This window comes from Aquila chrysaetos, chromosome 7 (genome assembly GCF_900496995.4).
Source record: "Aquila chrysaetos chrysaetos chromosome 7, bAquChr1.4, whole genome shotgun sequence".
In the NCBI taxonomy this organism is placed as follows: Eukaryota; Metazoa; Chordata; class Aves; order Accipitriformes; family Accipitridae; genus Aquila; species Aquila chrysaetos.
In genome coordinates, this window is record NC_044010.1 from 40,056,504 (window position 1) to 40,078,709 (window position 22,206).

The window sequence follows — 22,206 nt, forward strand, 5'->3', positions numbered from 1 at the left end:
TGAAAATCTGCCCACTTCATCATTGTGGTCAGGATTCTATTTCATATAACTCATTTTGTATTTTATGGATGATAGAGAAATAAACTTCTTTAGTAATTTTAGGAAAACTATATTTACCTAAAATGACCTAAGTGCTTAGCAGAAACATGTTAAAGAGGTCAGAAAATTATACTCATTAATAATATCTTCTTAGGGAACACACAGTTTTTATCCCAGAATAATGTTGCCTTTTGTGTGTGTGTGGTCATGCTTTGTGTTGCCTTTTTCCCTTGCCTTAGGAGAATGAGATCAAATGCCTACTCTGTGGCAGAGCTTGGAATGGAAAGTGATCCAAATCCCAGTGAACCTGATTAAAAGGTTCCTTTTAAAGTAAAAGGATTATGCTGAAAAAGAAAACAAATAGACACTTGTCAGATTTAATGCCTTTGCCTTTGCCTAGCTGTGTTTCTATGAAACATTACAGTAAGACTATATTAGGGTCAATAACATGCTTTTGTTTAATTTCATATTTTTACCGTACCACCTATGTTATGGAAAAATTATTTTTTATTGGTAATACAGAATAAAAAAAATTCTGATGAGTGGCGGTCACGAATCACTCTGTAGGATGCATGAGTATAATTTTTGTAATTCTTGCTTATGTTCGCTTGGGAAATAGGCATTCTTAGCCTTAAGATTTAGCAGGTTTTTTAAAGGGAACTGCAGACAGTGAGCCTGTTCAAGTATGCTAGAGAATTTAAAAGTGAACCTTGTCTGGAAGTGAGCTGTCTTCCCACTGAAGTCTCATGTAGGTTCATATAATAAAAACAAACTTAAGTCATAGTTAAAAGTTCAGTTAGAAATTCACATATATTCCAGGAAATGTTGTTAAATTAGTTTCCTGGTAGCTAGAAGGGGTAAAATCTTTGAATATTAATGAAGTTCTATATGAAAAATGAGGATATGTGCTGCTCACCATTTCTTGGGTCTTTCTGATATTTTTTAAAGCTGCTGAATTCCAAGCTGAGAGATATAGAACCTTTAGGGAAATGCAGCAATTGATTTTACAGTAGCTTCTAAATTCCAAGGTAATTTTTATAATTCAATTGATTAAATGGCATTTGCCTCTCAAATGAAAGACTTGTGGTGCTTAATAGAGTGTAGCTTTTAAATACCTTGCATGTACAGCCACTCATAAGAGCAGTTACTTGCTTGTGTGACACAACACTAGTGTAAAACTGGTCTAACTTTGTCTTCAGTAAGCTTATTTTGAATTTATTGTGTTGACAATAATAGAATATGACTTGGAATTTCATAACAAAGACCATTTAACCAGTGGAAGTATATTTCACCACAGCATATTACAGCTAGAGAGCACAACACCTGGAGGATTGTTAAAGACATTCTAACAGGCCTTAGGTGCTAAAAGTTTTGTTTTTAAGGTTTGCTAAGCCTTTACAATAAATAAGTGCCATATTTGTGAGCAGGCTTCTGAGATTTAGGAATACTTGCTGCTTTTCTGCTGCCTTTTTTTTGACTGCTAGTTTGATCTTCTGCCTGTCACAGGACATTATGTTTCACTAATGTACTTTTATATTTCATTCAATAACTTGTGTTTGACTGAAATAAAAGTTCAAAAAGACATTAATTACACATTAGTATGTTGTTTCAGTACCATGAAGTTTTTTACTAGTTCTAAAATCATACTAATTTCATAGTTGAATTTTTCTGGATACAGTTCGTTGATGTTAAATTTTATATGTCAAAGAGCTCTTAGTAGCCAAAAAATTTAATTTATGAAGGTGTTTTATGTAGTATAACAATATCACCTATTTAAAAAAAAAAAAAAAAAAGGTAAAAAACCAAACTAGGACCAATTAGGTTTTCTCTCTTTGGAGCAATATAATTATTATATGTATAAATGTCTGTGTTTTATGTATTTTGTATTCATCCTGACGTGGAAGAGAAAAACAGTTGAATATCATTTTAAGGAACTTCATGACTGGAAATCATCTGAGTACAACCTATCCTACTGTGCCAAGGGTATATCAACCGTGACTGTGTGTACACGACTCCTGAGCTGGCTTTTACATTTTCAGACACGTTAAAATGTCTGTGTCACACAGCTTACCCAAGCTGTTCACCTGGCAAGTGATTTCCTAGCATAAGTCACAGTTTATACCCTCTTAAAATCTGCAGTGCTCTGCTAAACCTGGCCACTGAATACTATTTCTGCCAAGATGCAGGGAAAAAAAAAACCCTAGGTTATTTTACTCCATCCTTTTCTGGAACTTCTTCAAGCAATTAGTATTGGTAGCTTTTCTACTACACTGACTTAAAACGTCTTTCTCTTCTGTTCTCTTTCCTATCCCATTCCTCATCACATGATTTATATTGGTTTTGTATGCATCTTTAAATATTACTGATGATTTTCCTAACCCTCCAGAGAGCCTGCAGGGAAATTTAAGGACCTCTTTTTCCATGATGACCCTTAGCAGCTTTATACGCCAGTATAATAGGAATGAGCAGTAATCTGTCTGTTCATTATCTGACACCCTATGGGTCAGTACCCAGAGACAACGTTACCTCTGGATTTTTCCAAAGGTAAGACATAGATAAAGATTTAAGAAAAAAAAAAAGAAAGAAGAAGTTGTCAATAGAAATAAAGCCAGGTAAGGCAAATGGAGAAAAATCAATAGACCTTGGAAAAACCTCTTAAGGATTTGAGTAATTTTAAAAGTTGTATGAAGTAAGTGGGAGCAGAGGAGGTTAGTGCATAACTTGTTTGTGTTCATTGGGTTAAGAAACTGACTGACATGATGAGCGTGATCATGGTTGCATCTGCTCAGGACTGCAGTCCTGGCTCTGTGTTTGTTAACAGAGTGCTAAGAATTTTAGTTTCATGTGAGGTAGAGATTATGACTGTGAATGAGGGTGTGTTGAGGCATTTGGTGGAACATGAGAGTGTGTTAGTTAGGTATAACCTGGTAGACTTAACTTGTTCCCTTGTTGATTTTGACAACCGTTCCTCTAGGATGTTCTCTAAAGGTACTTATTAATGAAGACTGCATGACCTAGGTAATCTGTCCTAGTTCGTCTCTGCCCTTACCATTGCAAAGTTTTCCTGATACTTTCCACATGTACTAAAGCCCACCATTTGCTACTCTTTCCATCACGGACAGGGAGTTCACATTTAGTAGCAATCTTTTGCGCATGTGAAGACTGTAATTGTTGTCTTCCCTTAAAAATTTTTCTGAAGAAAAAGAAAAGAAAAAGATTTATTTAGCAATAGATCTTTTCTGCACTTCAAATTCATACTGGTTATACAAGTTTTTCCATGGTTTCATAAGTCTTTTCATCATTGCATAACAATTAACTACTTTGTGGGTTTTTTTGACTTTTCTTCTTGAGTCGTTCTTGTCTCTCTCCCTCTTTGGAATTATGTGCTTATTCTACTCTTAGACTAGATTATCCTAAGTATCTACTTAGCCTCAGCTTCTTTCTTTGCCAGGTCTTTGAACTAAGGTAATTGTAATAATCAAATAACATTCTTAAAGCAAATACAATTTATCTTCACATTAGAAGTTAAACAGTATTTTAAAAGTGTGTTAGTATTCTAAGCAACCAAATCACTTCACTGTATAATCTCCAATGATATCAAATTTATTCTAATCAGCAAAAAGTTCCAGTTCCTCTTGCTTGCTATTCAAAGTTTTAAAACCATTACAGAGTAACTGAAAAACTATCATCTTCCCATAAATTATCACAAAGTTTCTGCTTGTAATGATGGTCTCATTTTGAGTTAACCAATTGAGACATGTTAATCTTCTAGACCAAGAATAATAGAGCCAGGCAGTAAAAGACAAACCAATGTTGTAAGGGCAGGGTTTGGAGAAAGCCACGTGATACACCCGTGTGTGAGGTGCAGGCTGCTCCCAGACGAGCAGACCGTCCTACCTGAAACCTACCAGTGCTTCCCAAAGGCGCTCTGTTTGTTTTCAGTGGCTCATTCATGATAGATTCCTTACGGAGTAGATTGTTCCATCTCCGAAGTATCCATTTCGTCCCACCTCTTCAGTGAGTATTCCGTGCCTTATGATGCAATTCTGGGGTTCTGTATACTGCGGTGTATAGAAGTCTGGTGGCTATATACTCTTACTAAAGAAGTCAGGGTCAAGAAATGTAATTGACATTGTGGACCAACTTTGGTAAGGTTTGTGACAGTCCTTTGCATTTATTTCTCCAAAATTTATTCCTCCAACTATTAATATGGTAGAATATTCCCCCCTGCCCAGAAATCCTGTGAGTTTTTGACTCTCGTATTGCTAAAATGTGCTGAATTTCTCTTCAGCATTTGGAATTTTCTTAAGCTTTGCGTACTTTGTGTTCACCTATGTCATGCTGCCTGCAGAGCTTAAAACGGTGAGGGGAGATGGGGTCTCATGCCAAATACATTACCTGTGTTATTGTCGATTTTTGATCTCTTGGTTATATCTATATTTACTAGTGTCACAAGTGCTTGGTATCTGGATGGCATACTGGCATACACTCTGAGTTTACTCCCCATGCCACAGTTTCCTCAGAAAAAGAGTTTAACCTGTGAACCAGATCAAACCTTGTGTTCTGCCCCAATGTGTACCAGCAGATATGTCTGTGTGCCGCCAATAGATAGCTGATAGTAGGCTAGATTAAATTTCATGAAAGGTACATGTCCTGGATAAGTGCAGAACACAATACAAATGGAGACTGAAAAAAGCCCTCGTAGAAGAGGAATAACCATATTTGCCATATTTACATTTTATCACCCAACTACAAGGGAAAAGGGAGAGCTGTGATATCAACATATTAAGGTATTGAGAGTTTAGGAAGGGCATCAAGAATATTCTGAGTTAAAGGGATATTTTCTTTTTTCCAAATCCCATAGACATAGCAGATTTGCTGAACGATTTTTTTGAAGCTGTTACCTGGGAGGTGGAAATGAGAAAGTGTCTTTATGGAGTAAAGATGTCTAACTGAGAAATGGTGTTATGACATCATACTGTGGTGATATCAATAGCATGGAAGACTAAGCTTCAAAAATGGAAGATGTCAACAGCATTAGTCATCCAATTCTTTGAAATAAGCTGTTTGTGGTGTTAAAATTCTCTCTTCTTACAGTTTTGGAGAAAGTTTAGGGAAAAGGAATATCCTTCATGGGCTAGTGGTGGTCTGAGTTTCCACCGTAAGGTAGTGATCTTCATTTGAAAAGATGGCATTGGAGGCAGACGAAAAAAAAGCGAGGTTCTGGGATTCTGCCTTATAAGACATCTGATGCTTTTTGAGAGCTTTGTTTCCTGGTGAACCACAGCTAATTCCAAGGGCCAAAATGTGGTTTTGGTTTTACATTTTAGAAAATTGTTCTCAATTTTCCCAAGTGACAGAAGGCTTTGGAGCTACAGTCATTACCTAGTTTAGGACAAGACCTAAAGAAAAGGAACCCTACTCTAGCTTGCTGATTTCCCACTTCTAGAATGTCCTTCTTTGCCAATCCTGCCTATATATATTATGTGAACTTGAAAAATTTGAATTAATTCAATATTAAGTACATTTTTACACATGAAAAGCATCATAATTTCATTTTAAATTGCAGCGATTTGAAGTGCACCACTTTCATACATCAGCTCCATTTTAGGTGGACAAACTAATGCAATCTTTCAACCTCAATGTCACTTTAGTACTGTCCCTCTCTATGTCCTAGATTTGATACAAAATGTGAGACACTCTAAATTTATGAAAGTTGCTCTAGGCGAATTATAACATCATATCCTTTAAGACAAGATTAATGTCTGAGGAATATTAAAATATTTTTTCAAGCAATGTTGTAAGGGATACATTAAATGAATATTCATTGAAATGTTAGGGTTACTCAGATATGCTCCTGTGCATACAGTGGCAGCTGAAAGCAAAGTTTATCTTGCCGTGTAATGCAAAACCATATTTAAAAGTTATACATATTGATCACATTTATTGAAAAAGTATAACCCTTAGGTGAGAAAACTCATGAGCTCAAGCCTAAAGGTGACAACCCTAAATTAATAACTTCCTTGGAAGAAGAAAGTGTAGAAGCATTGCCTTTCCAAGGATAAGCTATTCCTCACATAATAAAATGAATGTTAGTGTCTGCCTTTTGCATCATTTAGAGCTTTTAACATAATAGGATCGCAACATTTTCTTAATGTGTTAGTGTTTTACAGCTTTCCCCCCAAATTAAGTGCAGATTTTCTACACTTGGAAACTAAATTTGGAGAGAGATATCTAAAGCTAGTTAAAATAGGATTTATTTTATAAATAGTTTTCAGTGGAGTGGTGGGTCTACTTATACAGAAAAATTGCAATTTTTACCTGGGACATATGAACCAATTAGATTTATCTAGAGACACTGTTAAAAGAAATATCCAAAACCTCATTGCAAAGGGTTTATATGTGTTTGGACACATGTTCGTAACTAGTTTTGTATCTGGAATAAACTTTGAGCTTTATGGTAAGTGAGCCTGAAGTAATCCATTAAAATTCTGTAAAAAAAAAAAAATATTACAGAAAAAAAATCTGTGAATTTAACATGGTAGAGAAACTTAAATTGTCAGGAAAAGTTTACAGAAGAAATGTTAGGTCTTTTTAGTGTAATGCTTAGATTGCTAAGGCCAGTCAAATTTGAAAAATAAGGAACATAAATCATCACATGTGCTTAATAGCTAGTCTGTTCCAAATAATTTATATAGAAATTATTTATTCTAAATCAAAAAGGAAAAACTAAATAAATATGACATATACTTATAAACTGACCATTTTTCATGAACAACAGCTCTTGTCCATCAGAGATGACTCTACAGGGGGTTGGTTACTCATGGATGTGTTTGCATGTGAGCAGAATGAAGTCTAAATTTTGATTTATCCTGTGCTAGCAGTGGTGAGCTCTTTACATATTGAGAACTATTACACATTTACATATCATAGGGAAGTAAACAAAATGTCCTTTTTAATTTATATTTTACATTCTTTAAAGCGCAGTCATATACTATGAGAACAGCATTAAGGGTACCCATTCAAAGAGCATTTAGGTAACTACCAGCCTGGAGAGTTTTTTGCAGAATGAAGAAATCAAGCTGTGTTATTCCTTTGCCTGCTATTGCTAAAAAACATACCCTTAAAGACACATTTAAGATTGTTGTTGATGTTTTATTTAAAGCTGGAATTGAATCTAATTTATTTCCTTTTATTGTTATATTAGCTCTGCAATTAGTAGGTGAAAAATGCTGTCAGAAGAATGCACATTGAATTTGAAAGTATCACTTTAATTCAGCTTTTTGTTTATATAATCGTAATTTTGATGTCAATATGAGAAGTCTGTAAAATTAGGATAAAGTATTTCAAATAATTTTATTTAGCAGTACAATTCCAATTGTCCCATTGTGTCCATATCCACCTCCCCCCCCAAACACCCTAGAAGTCTACAGTTTTCAGGAGACCAAGCCAAATCTTCCTTCATTATCAGTGATGTGTAATTCAGCTGAATGATAGGCAGCTGTTTCCCAATCAGGAGAGAAGAATCTTTTCTATTTTTAAGCCAATATATAACCACTGATGCTTGACAACACATTTAACGGCTGGTGTAGCAGACACAGGATGAAAAGTAATTTTAAGGAAAGGACAAGGAAAGGGGACAGAGAGAACAGAAATTTCAGTTTATGGCTGATATGGTAGTAATGTATTCTCATCCAAGTGAGCAGAGAAAATCAGCTTGTGAGTATAAGGAAGGGGATTTCGCAACTGATAACTCTTCAGGACATGATACAAAGTATAAGATTAAAAGTCTATGGCTTACAACACTGATTTGTTAAGCAGAATTTTATACCATTTTAAAAATTGCACAATAAAATAAAGAGATCACACACAGGAGGAACAGCTTATTTGCATCACTAAAGAGAAGGACAAGACTCCAGACACTGGATTACAAAAGAATGTTCAGCTCTCTGGAAGAAAAACTGATGATTTTATGTTGTATAAGCTGGAATGAGACTTGGAGGATACCTGTGAAAATTTTAACCTGAAAAGTTTATTGAAGGCTCAAGTTTAATTTTCATGTAAATTGTAATTTAGTGGTTCTGTGTTTTAAACACAGAACTTTATATTCACAAATGTAATTACTGTAGATAAATATTAGTTGAAGAAATGGACTTGTTATTAAGGAATGGTTACAGAAATATGTCAGGGTTTTGTTTTTGTCATCCCCCACCTCAAATTCAGTGTAACTGCATGTAATAGAAAGCACACAGCTTTCTGTACTTCCAATGCTTCCATATTAAAAAAAAAAAAATTACAAAATAATCAGGGAAGGTTCTAAAAATCTATGAATAAGTAAGCTTTTATAGTGATGTTGATTGAATTTGCAGTAGCTAACGTATGGAAGATGCCGGTTTGCCCTAACCATTAATGACAGATGCTTGACCCTAACTAGCAAGGGTGAAAGCCTATTGACCAAGGGAGAGACTAAAAGAGAAGATAGTGGAGATTAAATATTTAAGTAGATGCATTCTTATGTTCAGAAGGTTTGTGCTTACTCCTTTTTAGTGGTGATTTCTGTATGAAGTACTGACTAAAATTTGTTTTGTTTGTTTAATGAGATCTGACAAGATCATGACCTGATAGTTGCATAAAGCAGGTTAAGGATTTTTATTTGTCATTGAAGCCCCAGAGTGAGATGATAAGAGATACAGGCCTAAAGTCAAACCAAGTTTATCTCATAACACATCAAAGTACAGTGCTCAGGCCCTAAGAAGAGACTTCAAATGCATTAAAAATGTCTGTGCAAGTTCAGAAAAGTGGGTGTATAGGTAAATGTGAGTTTATACTTGTGTTTGCAGTAGTATTCTCTGTTTTGAGTTGTTCATAGAGTTCTAAGAACTTCATGTTCTGGATTGAGATGTTTGATGTGGAGAAAAAAGCATCATCTCAAAACAATGTCATTAACTTGGAATATTTTTCTGTTAGAATAAATGTTTTCTGGGGTAGAGAGAAAAAGAAGAGTGTCTACTTTTTTCTGCCTGTTTTTTGAACGTGTGCAGAAAACAGAAACAGACAGATACAATCTTGTTCTGTGAGTTGGGAATGAGCCATCTCCGTTTCAGCATGAGTGTATTGAGATTATCTCTGTTGCCTGTGATGTTTCAGCCTTGTTTTCCCAGCATCTACTATCTGCTAAAGTAAAACTCACTACAAAAAACGTAACAAAAACCAGCAAAAGAAATCCCCCAACTCCTGACCTTCTGCTCTATACATTAACAAATGAAGTTCTAATACCAGACCTATTTTCAGCCATGCAAGTTCTGAACCACATCTCCCTTATTCACACAGCTGCTGACTTCGTCAAAGAATTCAAAGAGTTTTGTGTGTTGTGGCTTCTCTCCCTTATTGTGATTCTTAATACTTTTCCTTGGAATATGTAAACAAACTCACAGCTGTAATTTCTCAGCTTATCCCAGACACCTGTCTAAAAACTGGCAGCACATCCTCTGCCTTTTCATGTCTTGATAACTGAAGTTGACTTAAGCAACGGGTCACGTGTCTGTTTGCACCACCACACTTTCATACACCAATTCCTTTTGAATTGTTGGGCAGAGGCTCTCTTGCCCAGGTGATTTGCTACTTTCCTCCTTACCATTCTGCTCCAAAACCTTTCCTGCTGAAACCTTAATTTGGGAGAGTCCCTCTGACCATTCCCTTCAAAACAAGCTCTAGGGTGGGTGTAGGAAGCCCCGGAACTCCATTGTAGCAAACACTACTGCAAAAAATTAATTTAGGTTTTCTGCTGCAGCCTTATCTTACTTGGGCATTCCTTTTCCACCCTGATCTTCTATCAGCCTTTCTGAGTTTGGCAGGCTACCAGCTTCAGATGCGTTTAGAAAAGATTTTAGCACTGCTTTTTAAAGTCTTTAGCAAGTTGTCACTCAAGGGCTTTTTTTTTGTATGGGTGTTCTTGGAGGTTTGGGGACAGGGAGGCAGCCTTGTTAATTTTCTGTTTAAGTAACAGTTTATGTTCTTTTCTATTTTCCTTAATTGTACAGAATGTTCATTCGTGTATGTGTTGCTTTACTTAAAATCCCTTTGTCCTGCTGTTTAATCACATATCCTGTATAAATGAAACTTAACTGTTGACATTTTCTTTTGTTGTTTCCTACCTGATTTTCTAGACTTCTGTTGTACCCTTTCCTACAGTTTGACTGCATTCTTGAAGGATGTGATGTCCCAAGCTATGGGCACCCTTTGATTTTCTTTTGGTCTTTAACTGAGAACATTTATTTCAGGCTCCAGGTGACTTGTTCTGTTTTGATGTAGGGGGATCCTCCCTTCTTGCAGAAGTCATGTCTCTTCTCCATACTATTCTTTCACTTTTTTAAATTGATTAAACTCAGTGTCATGTGTGTACCAGAATCCCTTAATGGGCATTCAGAAGATGTTTTTACCTCAATGATGTTAATTCTTATAGATCTTAAGATACTGAGGCTATTCCAGAGACTGGAAGACTGTAATATTCTGCTGGTATTAAAACCCAGTAAATTAGATGCATATCAAATTAGCCTGAACAAAAGAATGGGTAAGTTAATATAGGATGTATTCAGTGACGATTTAAAGACAGTAATATAATTAAAGCCAGTCAGACACAGTTTTATTGGAAATAGGGTTTAGAAATAAAGTCATATATGCAGAAGGAGGAACTACAACAAGGAAAGCAGTGGCTCTGAGAAGAGCTGGGGTCACAGCAGAAAAGAAAAACCGTAGGAACTCCCAAGACTAATGCTGTGGTAAAACAGAACTGCTAATGTAGCTCTCCCGTGTATAATTCAGGGAAGCGTGAGTAGGAGGATTAAGGTTATTTTCATCTCATAAAATAAACTGACAAACGGGAATACTGCAAGCAGTTCTTATGTGTGCATTTTTAAAAGGTGCTGAACAACTGTTTATACTTGCAAAAAAGTTAGCACATAAAATATTTGTATTGTGGAGATCAGGCCTTATAATGACAGACTCCAGGCTCAATCTCTTTCGCCTATCTGAACAGGATTGAAAAGCTAATTTTATTAACATTCATGACTATGTTCTAAATACAGGAAAATGCTAGATACCTAATGCTAGATCTCTTAAATCTATCAGAGAAAGTCATTACAAGATCTTTTGGCCGGACATTGAAGCAAATCTAATGGAAATCAGAAATTAGACTCATATTTAAATGTCTTCCAATGCCACCAGAACAAACTGCTAGTGGATATCTTCAAATCAAGACTCAAAGTCTACCTGGAAGATACGCTCTAGCAAACACAGGTTGCTTGACTGAAGTTGCACAACAAGAATGCTATGTAACAGTTCAAAGATCTGCTTGCCTATGCTTCCCTGTTTCTGGCCTTAATTGTAACATTCATGCAAATTCCAATTATTTAAGGGTTTCATAATCATCAGCAGAATTTAAAATCTATCCTTATAATTTCATGAGCATACACATGTGTGTGATAAATAGACTTCTGTGGCTTCATAAATGATCTCCAAAATTCAAAGGGAATCTCTGATGCATTTCAGCTTTTGTACACATCATTAGAATTGCCCATCTCTCCTTTTTGGACTAGATAATACAAAATACTGAAGGGAGTCAAATCTTCTGGATTTCTCACCGGTTTATTGTGTAATTAAATGTGGGCTTACAAGAGTTTATTGCATGTTTTTTCTGGCCAGACTTTTATTAGTCATTGATAACAGCGCTTGGGATAAGATAGATAATGAATCTGATCTAATAGGATAATACTGATGCATGAATGTTTTGATGCATGTATGTGCCATCTTTGAGCATTATCAGTCTCTTTAATGCCAACTTGTATGCTTATCACAATAACACAGGACATCCTGTCTCAAAACCTGATGGAAAATGCATTGCAGTATAAATCAATGTATGTTCAGACATGTATTTGAGGATGGATTCTATGTTACTGAAAATTCTGATCTGTTTAATGAGTAACTTGTAGTTTTGAATCTATGGTGGATTAATAAAAAAATAATTCAGAACATTTTTTTACCATTAAAGTTGAAGAAATAGTTACGAAACAATGATATCTAAAATTCTGGAACAATGTGGTAGTCTAGGAAACTAATTTCCCAAAGTGCTATTTCCATTCAATTTGTGTATATATTGATTTTGTTACTATTTTGAATCCAGACAAGAAGCGATTAGATAATGGGGTTGGTTGACAGCAATTAAATCAGTTCATGATTTGCTTTGTCTCAATATGAACAATGACTGGCATTTCTGCTAAAAGTCCAAATTTCTCATTGGTCTGAATGCTGTTAGGATTGATTACCTCATAAGATGATTTGTAAGGCGTTTTGTTCTTTTTAACACAGGAGGAAGTTCTTCAGATTGCAAAGTGTGGTTCTCCTTAAAGATTAACAGCATACCTGCAGCACCGGAAAGAAAGATAGATGTGAAATGCAGAGCTCTGGTAAGATTACTCTAAATGTTTAATTTTACTCTACTTCATTAGAAGAAAAACGTAATTTTTATTGTTAGTCTGGCTGCTATCACAGAGGATTCATCAATTATATTAAGTGACCACACACAATCACTTTTTGAATAATAAAACTCAGTACTTACTAAGACCTCATTTAAGCTCAGTGGTATGAACTAAAATGAATGCTTGAAAAAAAGTGTCTTCTTTATCCTATTTGAATTATTACATTTTTTATTCTGCTGACATCTGCTTCTAATTTTGGGTCTTAGATAAGGTTGAAGTCTATAAAAACTTCAAGCAGTTTCTGTATAGTCCACAACAGAATAAGTATCGTTTGGTACACTCCTTCCTTATGCATGCTAAATTATTATTGTCATTTAGATTTCTTTAATCATTAGAATGTATTTAATCATATTTGTATTACTAGATAAATACATACTTTCACTCTCAAAAATTAATGTTAGTCATTTTAGAAGAATGAATATTAAATAAGTTGTATGTTTTAAATCACTTAAGTATGTAGAGATAACATAACTGTTTAGTATGTTTGCTTAATTGATATTGTTTTTATTCTCCAAAGATTTGTAATTGTATTTATCTTTGAATTATACTTTGTAAGGTTTTCAAAGCTAATATTTTTCTTATCTTCTGTAAATGGATATTTCTTTTATCATCTAGACATCCTGCTTTCTGCATGAATTGTAAGCAGCTAAGAAATACTGACTTTAATAATGGATGCTGGTAACAGGTTCTATGAATAGAAATGGCTGGTACGGTATTTTGCTGCAGGAACATTTCTGCAAATAAAAATATGTGATACAAGTACTAGGGGACTACCTCTTCCAGTAACAGATGCTGGGAAGGGAGAGAAGTCTCCTCAGTTGATTTTACATGTCAGCATGTGTTTATGTGGGGGAAAAAAATCCAAACCAGTAAGCATTTCTCAAAATATTGAAAATATCACTGTTCATATCATCATTTCCGGTTTGTTCTTCTTTCCTTGAAGTGTAGTATCCTGATTGTGAACTTCTGTAGGGCTGAGAAACAAATTAATGATGTTTTCAAAATCTTAGTGTTGGGTGAGCATGGTGTTAGGGAGGTGTCTGGTGCTAGTAAGAAACACAAAAGCTAGACTCAAAGAGTTCGTGATTTGAGACCTTGAAAAGAATAGTGCAGGTTTTGTGTTCTGAAAATACTGTTAAAATGGTAAAAGGAAGACCTAGATTTAAAGTATATTGACTCCTATTGTGTAATTAATTCTCAAGGTGCATTTTAACTCTGCCTATAATTTTTAATCTAATTCAGTATGAAAACTGGCAAAAAAAGCTTACAGTGAAATCCAACATACTTTTACAATGTATGGGGTACTGAAATTCTTGACCTGAATGGGGATAATTCCTTTCTAGGAAGATGAAGGAGGTAAAGAAGCAGCTGTACCTCTTCTTCAGATCTCTGTGGAAGATCTCATAAAAAACATTTTTATTGATGGATTTTGAAGATGACACAAAGATTTTTGACTAACAAATAATACACGTGGTTACTATTGCGGAATTGCTGTTACTGAGTTGACTGGTTACGTGCCAGGCAGTTCATTATGGAGTGGGAGAGCTTTCTGTCTCTAATGTAAGTGACTGGGATTATCCTAGCTAATGTCTCACTATAGACTGTCACTGTGACACTGGTAAAAAGAACTACTACAGTCCTTAACTGCTAAAGAATGGTCAAATACAAGCAGAGAGCAAATAATGCTGGTGGTACTGCTATTAGAACGTTGTTCACAGATCTGGTTCTCGGAGGTTAAGAATTGTATTGAAATACTGAAAGAAAATCAAAGAAATCCACTAAAAGCATGGGGAACTGGAAAAGCAGGCGTTGTCATATGAATGCTAAGTATCTCTATCAACATAGTTTGCCAAAGAAAAAAAGGAGAAGGAATGTGATCATTCACTAGAGAATATTGAAAAGATAGTGATGGTCTCTCAGTTTTGCTGACCAACATGCACCAAGAGCTAGTGGCCAAAAATTGGAACCTGAGAAATATTTAATCTTGTGTGGAATATCCTAGTACTGAGAAAAATAAAACATTGGAAGAGCTTACTGGTGGAAACAGCAGACAGAGTCTTGTAAAGCTGAGGACTTGAAATTTCTTCAAAAGCTGATAAATTTTTAAACAGCATAGACACCTGGTACATCTGCTACATCAGTGAGTCAGATTTAATGAATGCATTGATCTATTTTTGACCCCGGAGTCTGTCTGCTTCCTTCCTGGCCCTTGGAAAGAAAAGAATTAACAACATTTAATTTAAAACACTAATAACACTGCTTTTGGACAGTAGTTATAGCTGTATCTCATAGTCTAATGCAATACAAATTTATCCTCAGCATGTCAAAAGTACTTTTCCTGTCTTACACAACTGATGAGATTTCTGAAACATCAGAAATTGGCTACAGCAGAGGTAAAGTTGACAAGACAAAGTTTTAAAAAGAGCAGGGTGTATATTAACGTCTTGCTTTTCTTAACGGATAGATATGTGGCCCCAGAGACTACCAGCCTCCAGACAGCGAGGGAGTCCCCAGGGAGGTGAGGGCTGGTGGTCATCCCAGGAACAGTGGGCAGTGTGGGATCATCCTGACATATGTCACCTGGGTGCCACGAGTGCTATAGACATTAACAAGACTTCGATGCACATATTTGCTTGCAGATTCCAGTTTTGTGTTTGAGGTTTGGAAATGCTTTGGGCTAACTCAGCCTTTTGTACTTCATAAATGAGCGTCAGTTTGAAATGCGATGCCTGTGACAGAATGATAGGTCATACCGTATGAAAAGGGTGGCAAGACATGTGTGTCAGAGTTCAAACTGAGTTTGTAACTTTGTAGATTTTCTGACCCTTACGGATGGCCTGAGGCAGTGGCCATCAACTGATATTGCAAAAGGAATCCTCTGTTGAAAAGTGAAGAACATTTTGAAGAAACAAGTAGGTCTACCTGGCAGCACCACGCAATTGACTGTAGCTCAGGTCTAGGAGACAGGACAGAGTTGGTCTCTTTTGCTTTCAGTGCACAAAATCGGCTAAAAGGAAATACCACAGTTCTGTCTGTACTGCTGCCCCAGAACTTACATGACTTTACCAAGGCATTGTGTCACCGTCCCCTTTTAATTTGCTCAAGTAGTATTAATTTGCTCAATAAGTAGTATTGCATGTGTTTTCATCTGTCTTTCTCATAATACATAATTCTGACTGGATTCACGATCTTGAATTGGAACACCACCAGATTTTCCAGTTACATTTATCTTTGGTTTGAATTGTTAATTCTCTGTCTTACCATCCTTAGCGTGCAAAATTTCAGTCTGAAAAGGTATCTGCAGGTGTGAAAAGGTATCTGAAATGCTTAGAGATAATTTGGTTTAACTCACATTTTTAATAAAATACAATAAATTGCATTTTTACATTGATGAGACCAATCTCACTACATATCACTTTTGGATGTGTTCTTTCTCTCAACCTAAAATTCAAAGTGGAGGTTGAATAGTTAAAAGGTTCAAACCCAGTTTTATGCTATTCAAGTTTTGGTAAAACTCTTTTGGCTTTTCATGGCTGAAGGCATTTAAGCTTGTATTTTGCTAATAAACCAGATTATGATTAGGCTATTTAATGGAAATAAAAATATTGAATAAGTGTGTCAGATTGAAAAAGTCATTATTTTTAAGCTCTAATCTAATTTCAATTAGTTTAATCACTGTATATCAGTAAAAGAAATGTCCTTGTTTGAATAGAATGCTTGAAAGGGGTTCTCTGATGGCTGAAAATGTCATTTTTCAGTAGGCAGAAATTTGCTACCTCTTCAAGGGAAACCTACTTTTCTTTTCCTCCCTCCAATAACAGCCAAAAAATAGGGAAAATATGGAGAATTACACCCTTTTTTGCCTTTCTTAATGTTATATATGTATTATATATATACACACACACAAGTGTATATATTAATTTATATTAAAATATACAAAGACAATAATCTGTGCTAAGGATACATTTTCTGGATCAAGTAGAATGTCTACTAAATGCATTTAGAAATACAGTAGTAGAATGATAATTCCGATAAATAAAAGAAGATGATTCCTTATAATTAATCTTTTAATCTGTTATCCATGCTTGCTGGCAGCAGAATCACTGTAAATTACAATAGGAAGATAACTTTTAGACTGGTTCATCCAGCTGTAAATAGTAAGTTTGGCTTCCATCTTGTCCCAGATGTAGCTCCATTAAAATGAGAAATTTAGTCTAACTGGAAGTTTAGATTCAAAAGCCTATTGTAGTCCTTACTTTTCAGCAGATAGTATGGGTTTCTGGGAAATAGATGAATAAACATTTCAGTAAAGACCTCAGAATTTGACCCATCAATTGAAGGAAGTGGCTTTTTCATTTTAAAAGATAATTTTTTTCCTTTTTTTTTTTTTAACATAGAAACCCAATAATTCCTCTAGTTTGAAACACATTTATCTCTAAATTGGATTAATTTTTAGGGTTAATTTTTTTGTTGTCCATGTGGCCACTAGAATGCCCTCCACAGACATAATAATGGTATGGACACTGGACTTGTCTCCAGAGGTGTTCACAAGTGTCAAGGTAAAAAGCAAGAGTATGTACATATATAGTATGGTACTTTCACAACTTTTAAGGGTTTTTACAGGAGTCAGTGGACAGTTAACCCTATCCAGTCTCTTTATGCTACGCATGATTTTGTAGACTTCTATATATCTGTTCTGAATTATCTCTCTCCAAGAGGAAGAGTATGATAAGGTAGTCATCTTCATTTATGTTTTCCACTTGGACCTTCATATTTTACTATTTTAGTATTTCTCCAAAAGTATTTCTTTCAAAAAAGAAAAAAAAATCAAACATGTATTAAAAGGAAGATAATTTGGATTTTTAGCAGCGCTTGTCTTCTAACAGCTTCACTTGATGCACTTTGAAGAGTGGCTATCAAAACCAAGCTTTCAAAACTTGGCTCTACCAGTTAGTCTTTTCGGTTTCTTATCCGTTGATATAAATCAAAGCATTGATGACATAATTGAGCAATATCTTAAGATTAGAAATTTTACTACTTTAAAAAATCCAATGCAACATAAAAAACCTAGATTTCCATTGATATTTAAATTCATTAGATGAAAAGTAACAAGAGTTGTTAAATCCCATTGACCTTTTAAAGTGATTCATAGCACAGCAGCTCCTTATATCAAAAGTCAATCTATGACAAACTTCCTTGATGCCAATACTTGACCATACCAACCATTCAAATGAAATCTTAGAAGTGGTGTTAGGAAGACCTTATTATTTGTCCCACTCTCAAGAATCAAGCAAGCTGTCTCACTCATAACCTCCAATTGCTCTTAGGAAGTATTGCAGTGAATATTGATTGTGAAGCTCTGATTGTAAAACACTTAAATAAAAGAGGAGATTTTTCTTTATTTTCTTTTTGTAGAAGAAGAATTTAGTTTTTCAAGTAAGAGTATAGCTTTTACTTTGAAGAAAGGAGCATAACTCTGATGTGTAGTTCCCTCAATTCCTCATCTTTTCCTGCCCCGTGTGTGCATGGCAAACATTCATAGAGTTAAAAATAGTGTAGATCTGTTCAATATGCAGGAAACCACAAGAAGTAATAGAAATATTTCCCAGCATGGGAATGAAGATTCTAATGGCCAAAACCTAAGTGTGGCTCCTAGGCTGGTACGGTGAAATACAGTGTGAGAAGGATTTAGTTTTTATAGGTAGATCCCCCTCCTATTTCTAAATTTATTCCAACTATTAAAAGAAGGACAGTGAGACTAAGGAGTGAGTGAGATCCTGAACTCATAGGAGGATCTGGCTTAGCTAAGTTTCATTTTGTGGAGCAATGGTACTTTAATTTTCCTATATGTAGTCTCCATCTTTTTTCTGTTCAGATCACTTTGACTATGTCTTCTAAATAATTAGGAGTTCATGTCTGAATTCTTAAAACACTAATTCATTATTATAAACATGTATGCAACTGTAGAAAAGACCGATACATTGGCTTATTTGCATGAAACATAGATCTTTATACATTGTACATAATAGTGGTAATAGTTTCACATACAGAACTGTGAAGGGCCTTGGAGTTAGACCCTGAATCTTCAAGAAGCTAGAATTTTTCAATGGACTAGTATGTAGTTTAAATACAGCTTGCATTTTCTTTGAGTGATTCAGTTTTTATATATGTATCATACACTTGAGAATGTCCACAGAATAGCTCAAAAATCTTAAGAAGATGAACTAGTCCTCTAATCAAGAATATGTCTATATCGTTATGTTCTGATTAAATAGATGGATTAATCAAGATTCCTGATATATTACATCTACTAAGGGGTCTTTAAGAAATACATGATAACCAGTTAAGCATATTTTGCAGCCTTCTATTAAATGAAAATACCTTTTCTTCCTGCTTTTATATTGACTACTTGTGACAAATCTCATTGTACTGTCAACCGTGTACAGTTTGTGTCTTCTGACAATAGTGGTAATTTTTTATTTTGCCTGAATACCAAATGTTTTGACTACAACCGTATATTACTTCTCTAAGAGAAACAAGACAATATACTCATTCAGTGAACACATCAGCCAGATTATAAGGAGTTGCAATGATTCATGTAGTAAACCAATAGCTTGCTGATCTGGGTATTTTTTCTAATCCAGGCGCAGAACACTCTGAAATCCACTCATCACCATTCCAGAAATGAGAATAACCTTACTGAAATGGAGGGGGATTAGCCAGATGCAGGTTTATTTTCTAAGCCCTATGTATATTAATAGAAATTAGATCAATTGGTGAAGCCTGGAAAGGTTGTAAGGATGCATTCCAGCTGTGAAGGATTCCTGCCTGCCTTGATTGTTAATAAACAGGGGAACCCTTATGAGTGCTTAGATGATAAGCCTAGTTTTCAGAGGAGGGATATTATCAAGTATTGTTAATACTGAAATAACCCAGTCAATCCTATTGCTGCTTATAACGAACACCTCCAACCTTTCCTTACAACTTCATCGGTCACTACCCAGCTTCAAACTCTATTTTTTGCCAGCTGTCATAATGAAAGCAATCAATCTAAATTCTAAGTACATGTGCCTTTTGCCGGTGTCCTTTGCTTTTCAGTCCAGCCTGAGAAGCAATTCCAGCAGTTGGCACTGCTGGCCTGTAGAGAACATTTCCCCACAGTCATTAAAAACCATCAGTTGTGCTACTTGTATAAACATTTCCATAGCACTGTGCTGGAAATAATTCCAGTAAGGAAATTTCGGGTTTGTGAGACCTCATTACCTATTCTATTGTTTTGAAAAATCCTTCGAAGTTCTGTTTTGCTCTGCATGATGTTAGGGAGATTGATGTTGGAGACTTGTCAGCTTTGGCCTCCCCCTCCACCAATGCAAATTTCAGGTTGCATTTCATCCTGACAAAGATCATCAACTCTATTAAAAGAGATCAGCTAAAAGCTAGTTCAGGGAAAAAGGGAGTAAGTATGCTCTGTGATCGTTGCCTGCCCAGGAATTTCTTCCTTTTTCTTTTGTGAAAGCATTAATGTATTTTTATTTCATTTTGTCTTGTCCAGACAAGCCTGTGGCAGTCTAATGAATCTCAAAGGCAAAGGAAAGAAACCTGCAACAGTAGAGATGGTACAGGTTGCAGAAGTGTACTTTCAAATGTATATTTTACTTTAAAAACAATTCTAAAGTATATTTCAATAGTTCTGTGGGTTTTACTCTGTTAGTGACTTCTAGATAGCAGAGGCTAAATCAGACTCCTGTTCATCAGTAGCTGCCAGCCTTTCAAATTCATTATGAAGTCTAAAAATCAGGCTGTGTCTTTTTTCTCATGTATCACTACAAGAAAGATTTGTGATTTAGCATGTGGAACTGTCATTTCTGTTGATCACAAGAATGCTGTTCACTTGTCAATAGCTGAGTTCTGCAACTCTTAAGAGGAAGCGAGAAGCCTGCTGCAGGCTGTTATCAGCTAGATCTGGAAGTGCAAGTCAGAAAGCAGATAAGGAACAGTTCAATTTGGACCTGGATTGACCTTAACCCAGTGTAGCCTACTGTATAAAGGGAGGAGGAGCCATCCTTTGGACGTTCTTTTCCCTTCCCAAAATCCTACTCTCTTCTTTAGATGGTAGACTGAGAAGGAAGGATGGATAGCAGCATGGGATTCGTACTAGTCCTTCTGCTGGGTCTACTCCTCAAACTTCTCTCACCCAGCTCCAGAAATGATTTTGCCTTCTAATGGATTTTTAAGTTGTAGATCAGAAGTAGCACCTTTGCCAACTCAGTGATGTTTTTCATCTTGTAGGATATATTGGTTCAAGGAATGGTTCCCCTCAAAAATCATGGCAGATCTTTAGCACTTGGGAATGATGCTTTGGGGACTGTAGAGGTAGAAGCTATCTGTGGGAGATGTCAGTCTGTTTTAAATCCCAAACTGTTTTACAGAGAGGCACAATGATAAGGGATTGCAGAAAAGATGTCTTAATTTTCTCTAGATCGTGCCTTTTTCCTGGAACCTCTACTGTTTTTGTTTAATTACTTGAAGGGAACCCAGAAGGAAAGAGGCATTTGTATTAGCCTTTCAGTTCACAGCAACAGCATGTTTTTCAGGTGTCTCTCCTGATCATCCCCACTTATTGCACTTTCATTTATATCACACAGCAGTCCTGGAGTGCATGAAATGCATCTTTTTTGGGTGTAACTTGACTGGAGGATATTTTCCAGGTGCTCATCTAAAGTTCTTCAACCATTAAGGGGTTTTAAGTTCATGGGAGCGAAATAGAACTACTCATAAGCAAAACATTCATGGGCGCTCGTACTGTGTGGATGCTGAGTCCTCACCGCCAACTGTTCTGCTCTAGATGTCTACTCCTTTTGTGTCCCACTACATGCTAATATAGATAGATCATAGCACCCAGATCTTTGTAACTCTTCCTCTCAAAAAAGACTGCGTCATGTTTATTCTAACAGGAGTTTGCATTTTGTGGGAACTGCATTCTGTCAATAGACAAGTATACTGTAGAAAGCTTGTTACAAATACAACCAGTGTTAAAGTAGATCCAACTTAGAATTTAAATTATGTGTCAGTGTCTCCTTTATTTATTTAATTAAAAGTATAAAGCATATAACTAAGAATATTTTGTAATTATGTAACTTGGCAGTTGAAGAGAGTGACACACTGTTTTCATAGCTGTGGTGCTTTAATTTTTCATAAATCTTAAGCTAAACTGTAATCTGAATGTTGTTATATATGGCTGGTACTTGGATCATGTTCTCAGAAATTGTGTAACCTGAAGTTACAAATCATGCCCTAAGACCAGTTTTTAGAATATACTTTCATAACCATTGGTAGCATAAAAAGTAACATTCTGTAAAAGAACCATGGCTACATGGTTTGTGGAAGAAAAACAAATTTGGGAAGGTGGTAATTATTAATCACTCTTAAAAGCAGTTTAGCAAATAATTCAGACCAGAATGTATTTGTATAGCCCATTTAAAAAAAAAAAAAAAAAAAAAAAAAAAAAAAAGAGGAGTTATCAACAGGAGGGTAAATTATTAGAAATACTAGAATGTGAGTGAAAATCTTTGATAAATATATAGCAGCTGCTAATCCCCTCCTCTCTTCCCTACAGATGCATGAATCAGTTCTG

At 35.5% G+C, this 22,206-nt stretch overlaps 1 protein-coding gene across 1 annotated transcript in view; it reads left to right on the plus strand.

The window, feature by feature from the left end:
• The window catches only part of CFAP47 (cilia and flagella associated protein 47), a 354,799-nt gene that overhangs the window by 219,743 nt on the left and 112,850 nt on the right, over positions 1 to 22,206 (plus strand). Inside the window, exon 51 of the mRNA XM_041125007.1 lies at positions 12,403 to 12,500. Within this exon, the coding sequence (XP_040980941.1) occupies positions 12,403 to 12,500 (98 nt within the window). The remainder of the gene's footprint in view (positions 1 to 12,402; positions 12,501 to 22,206) is intronic.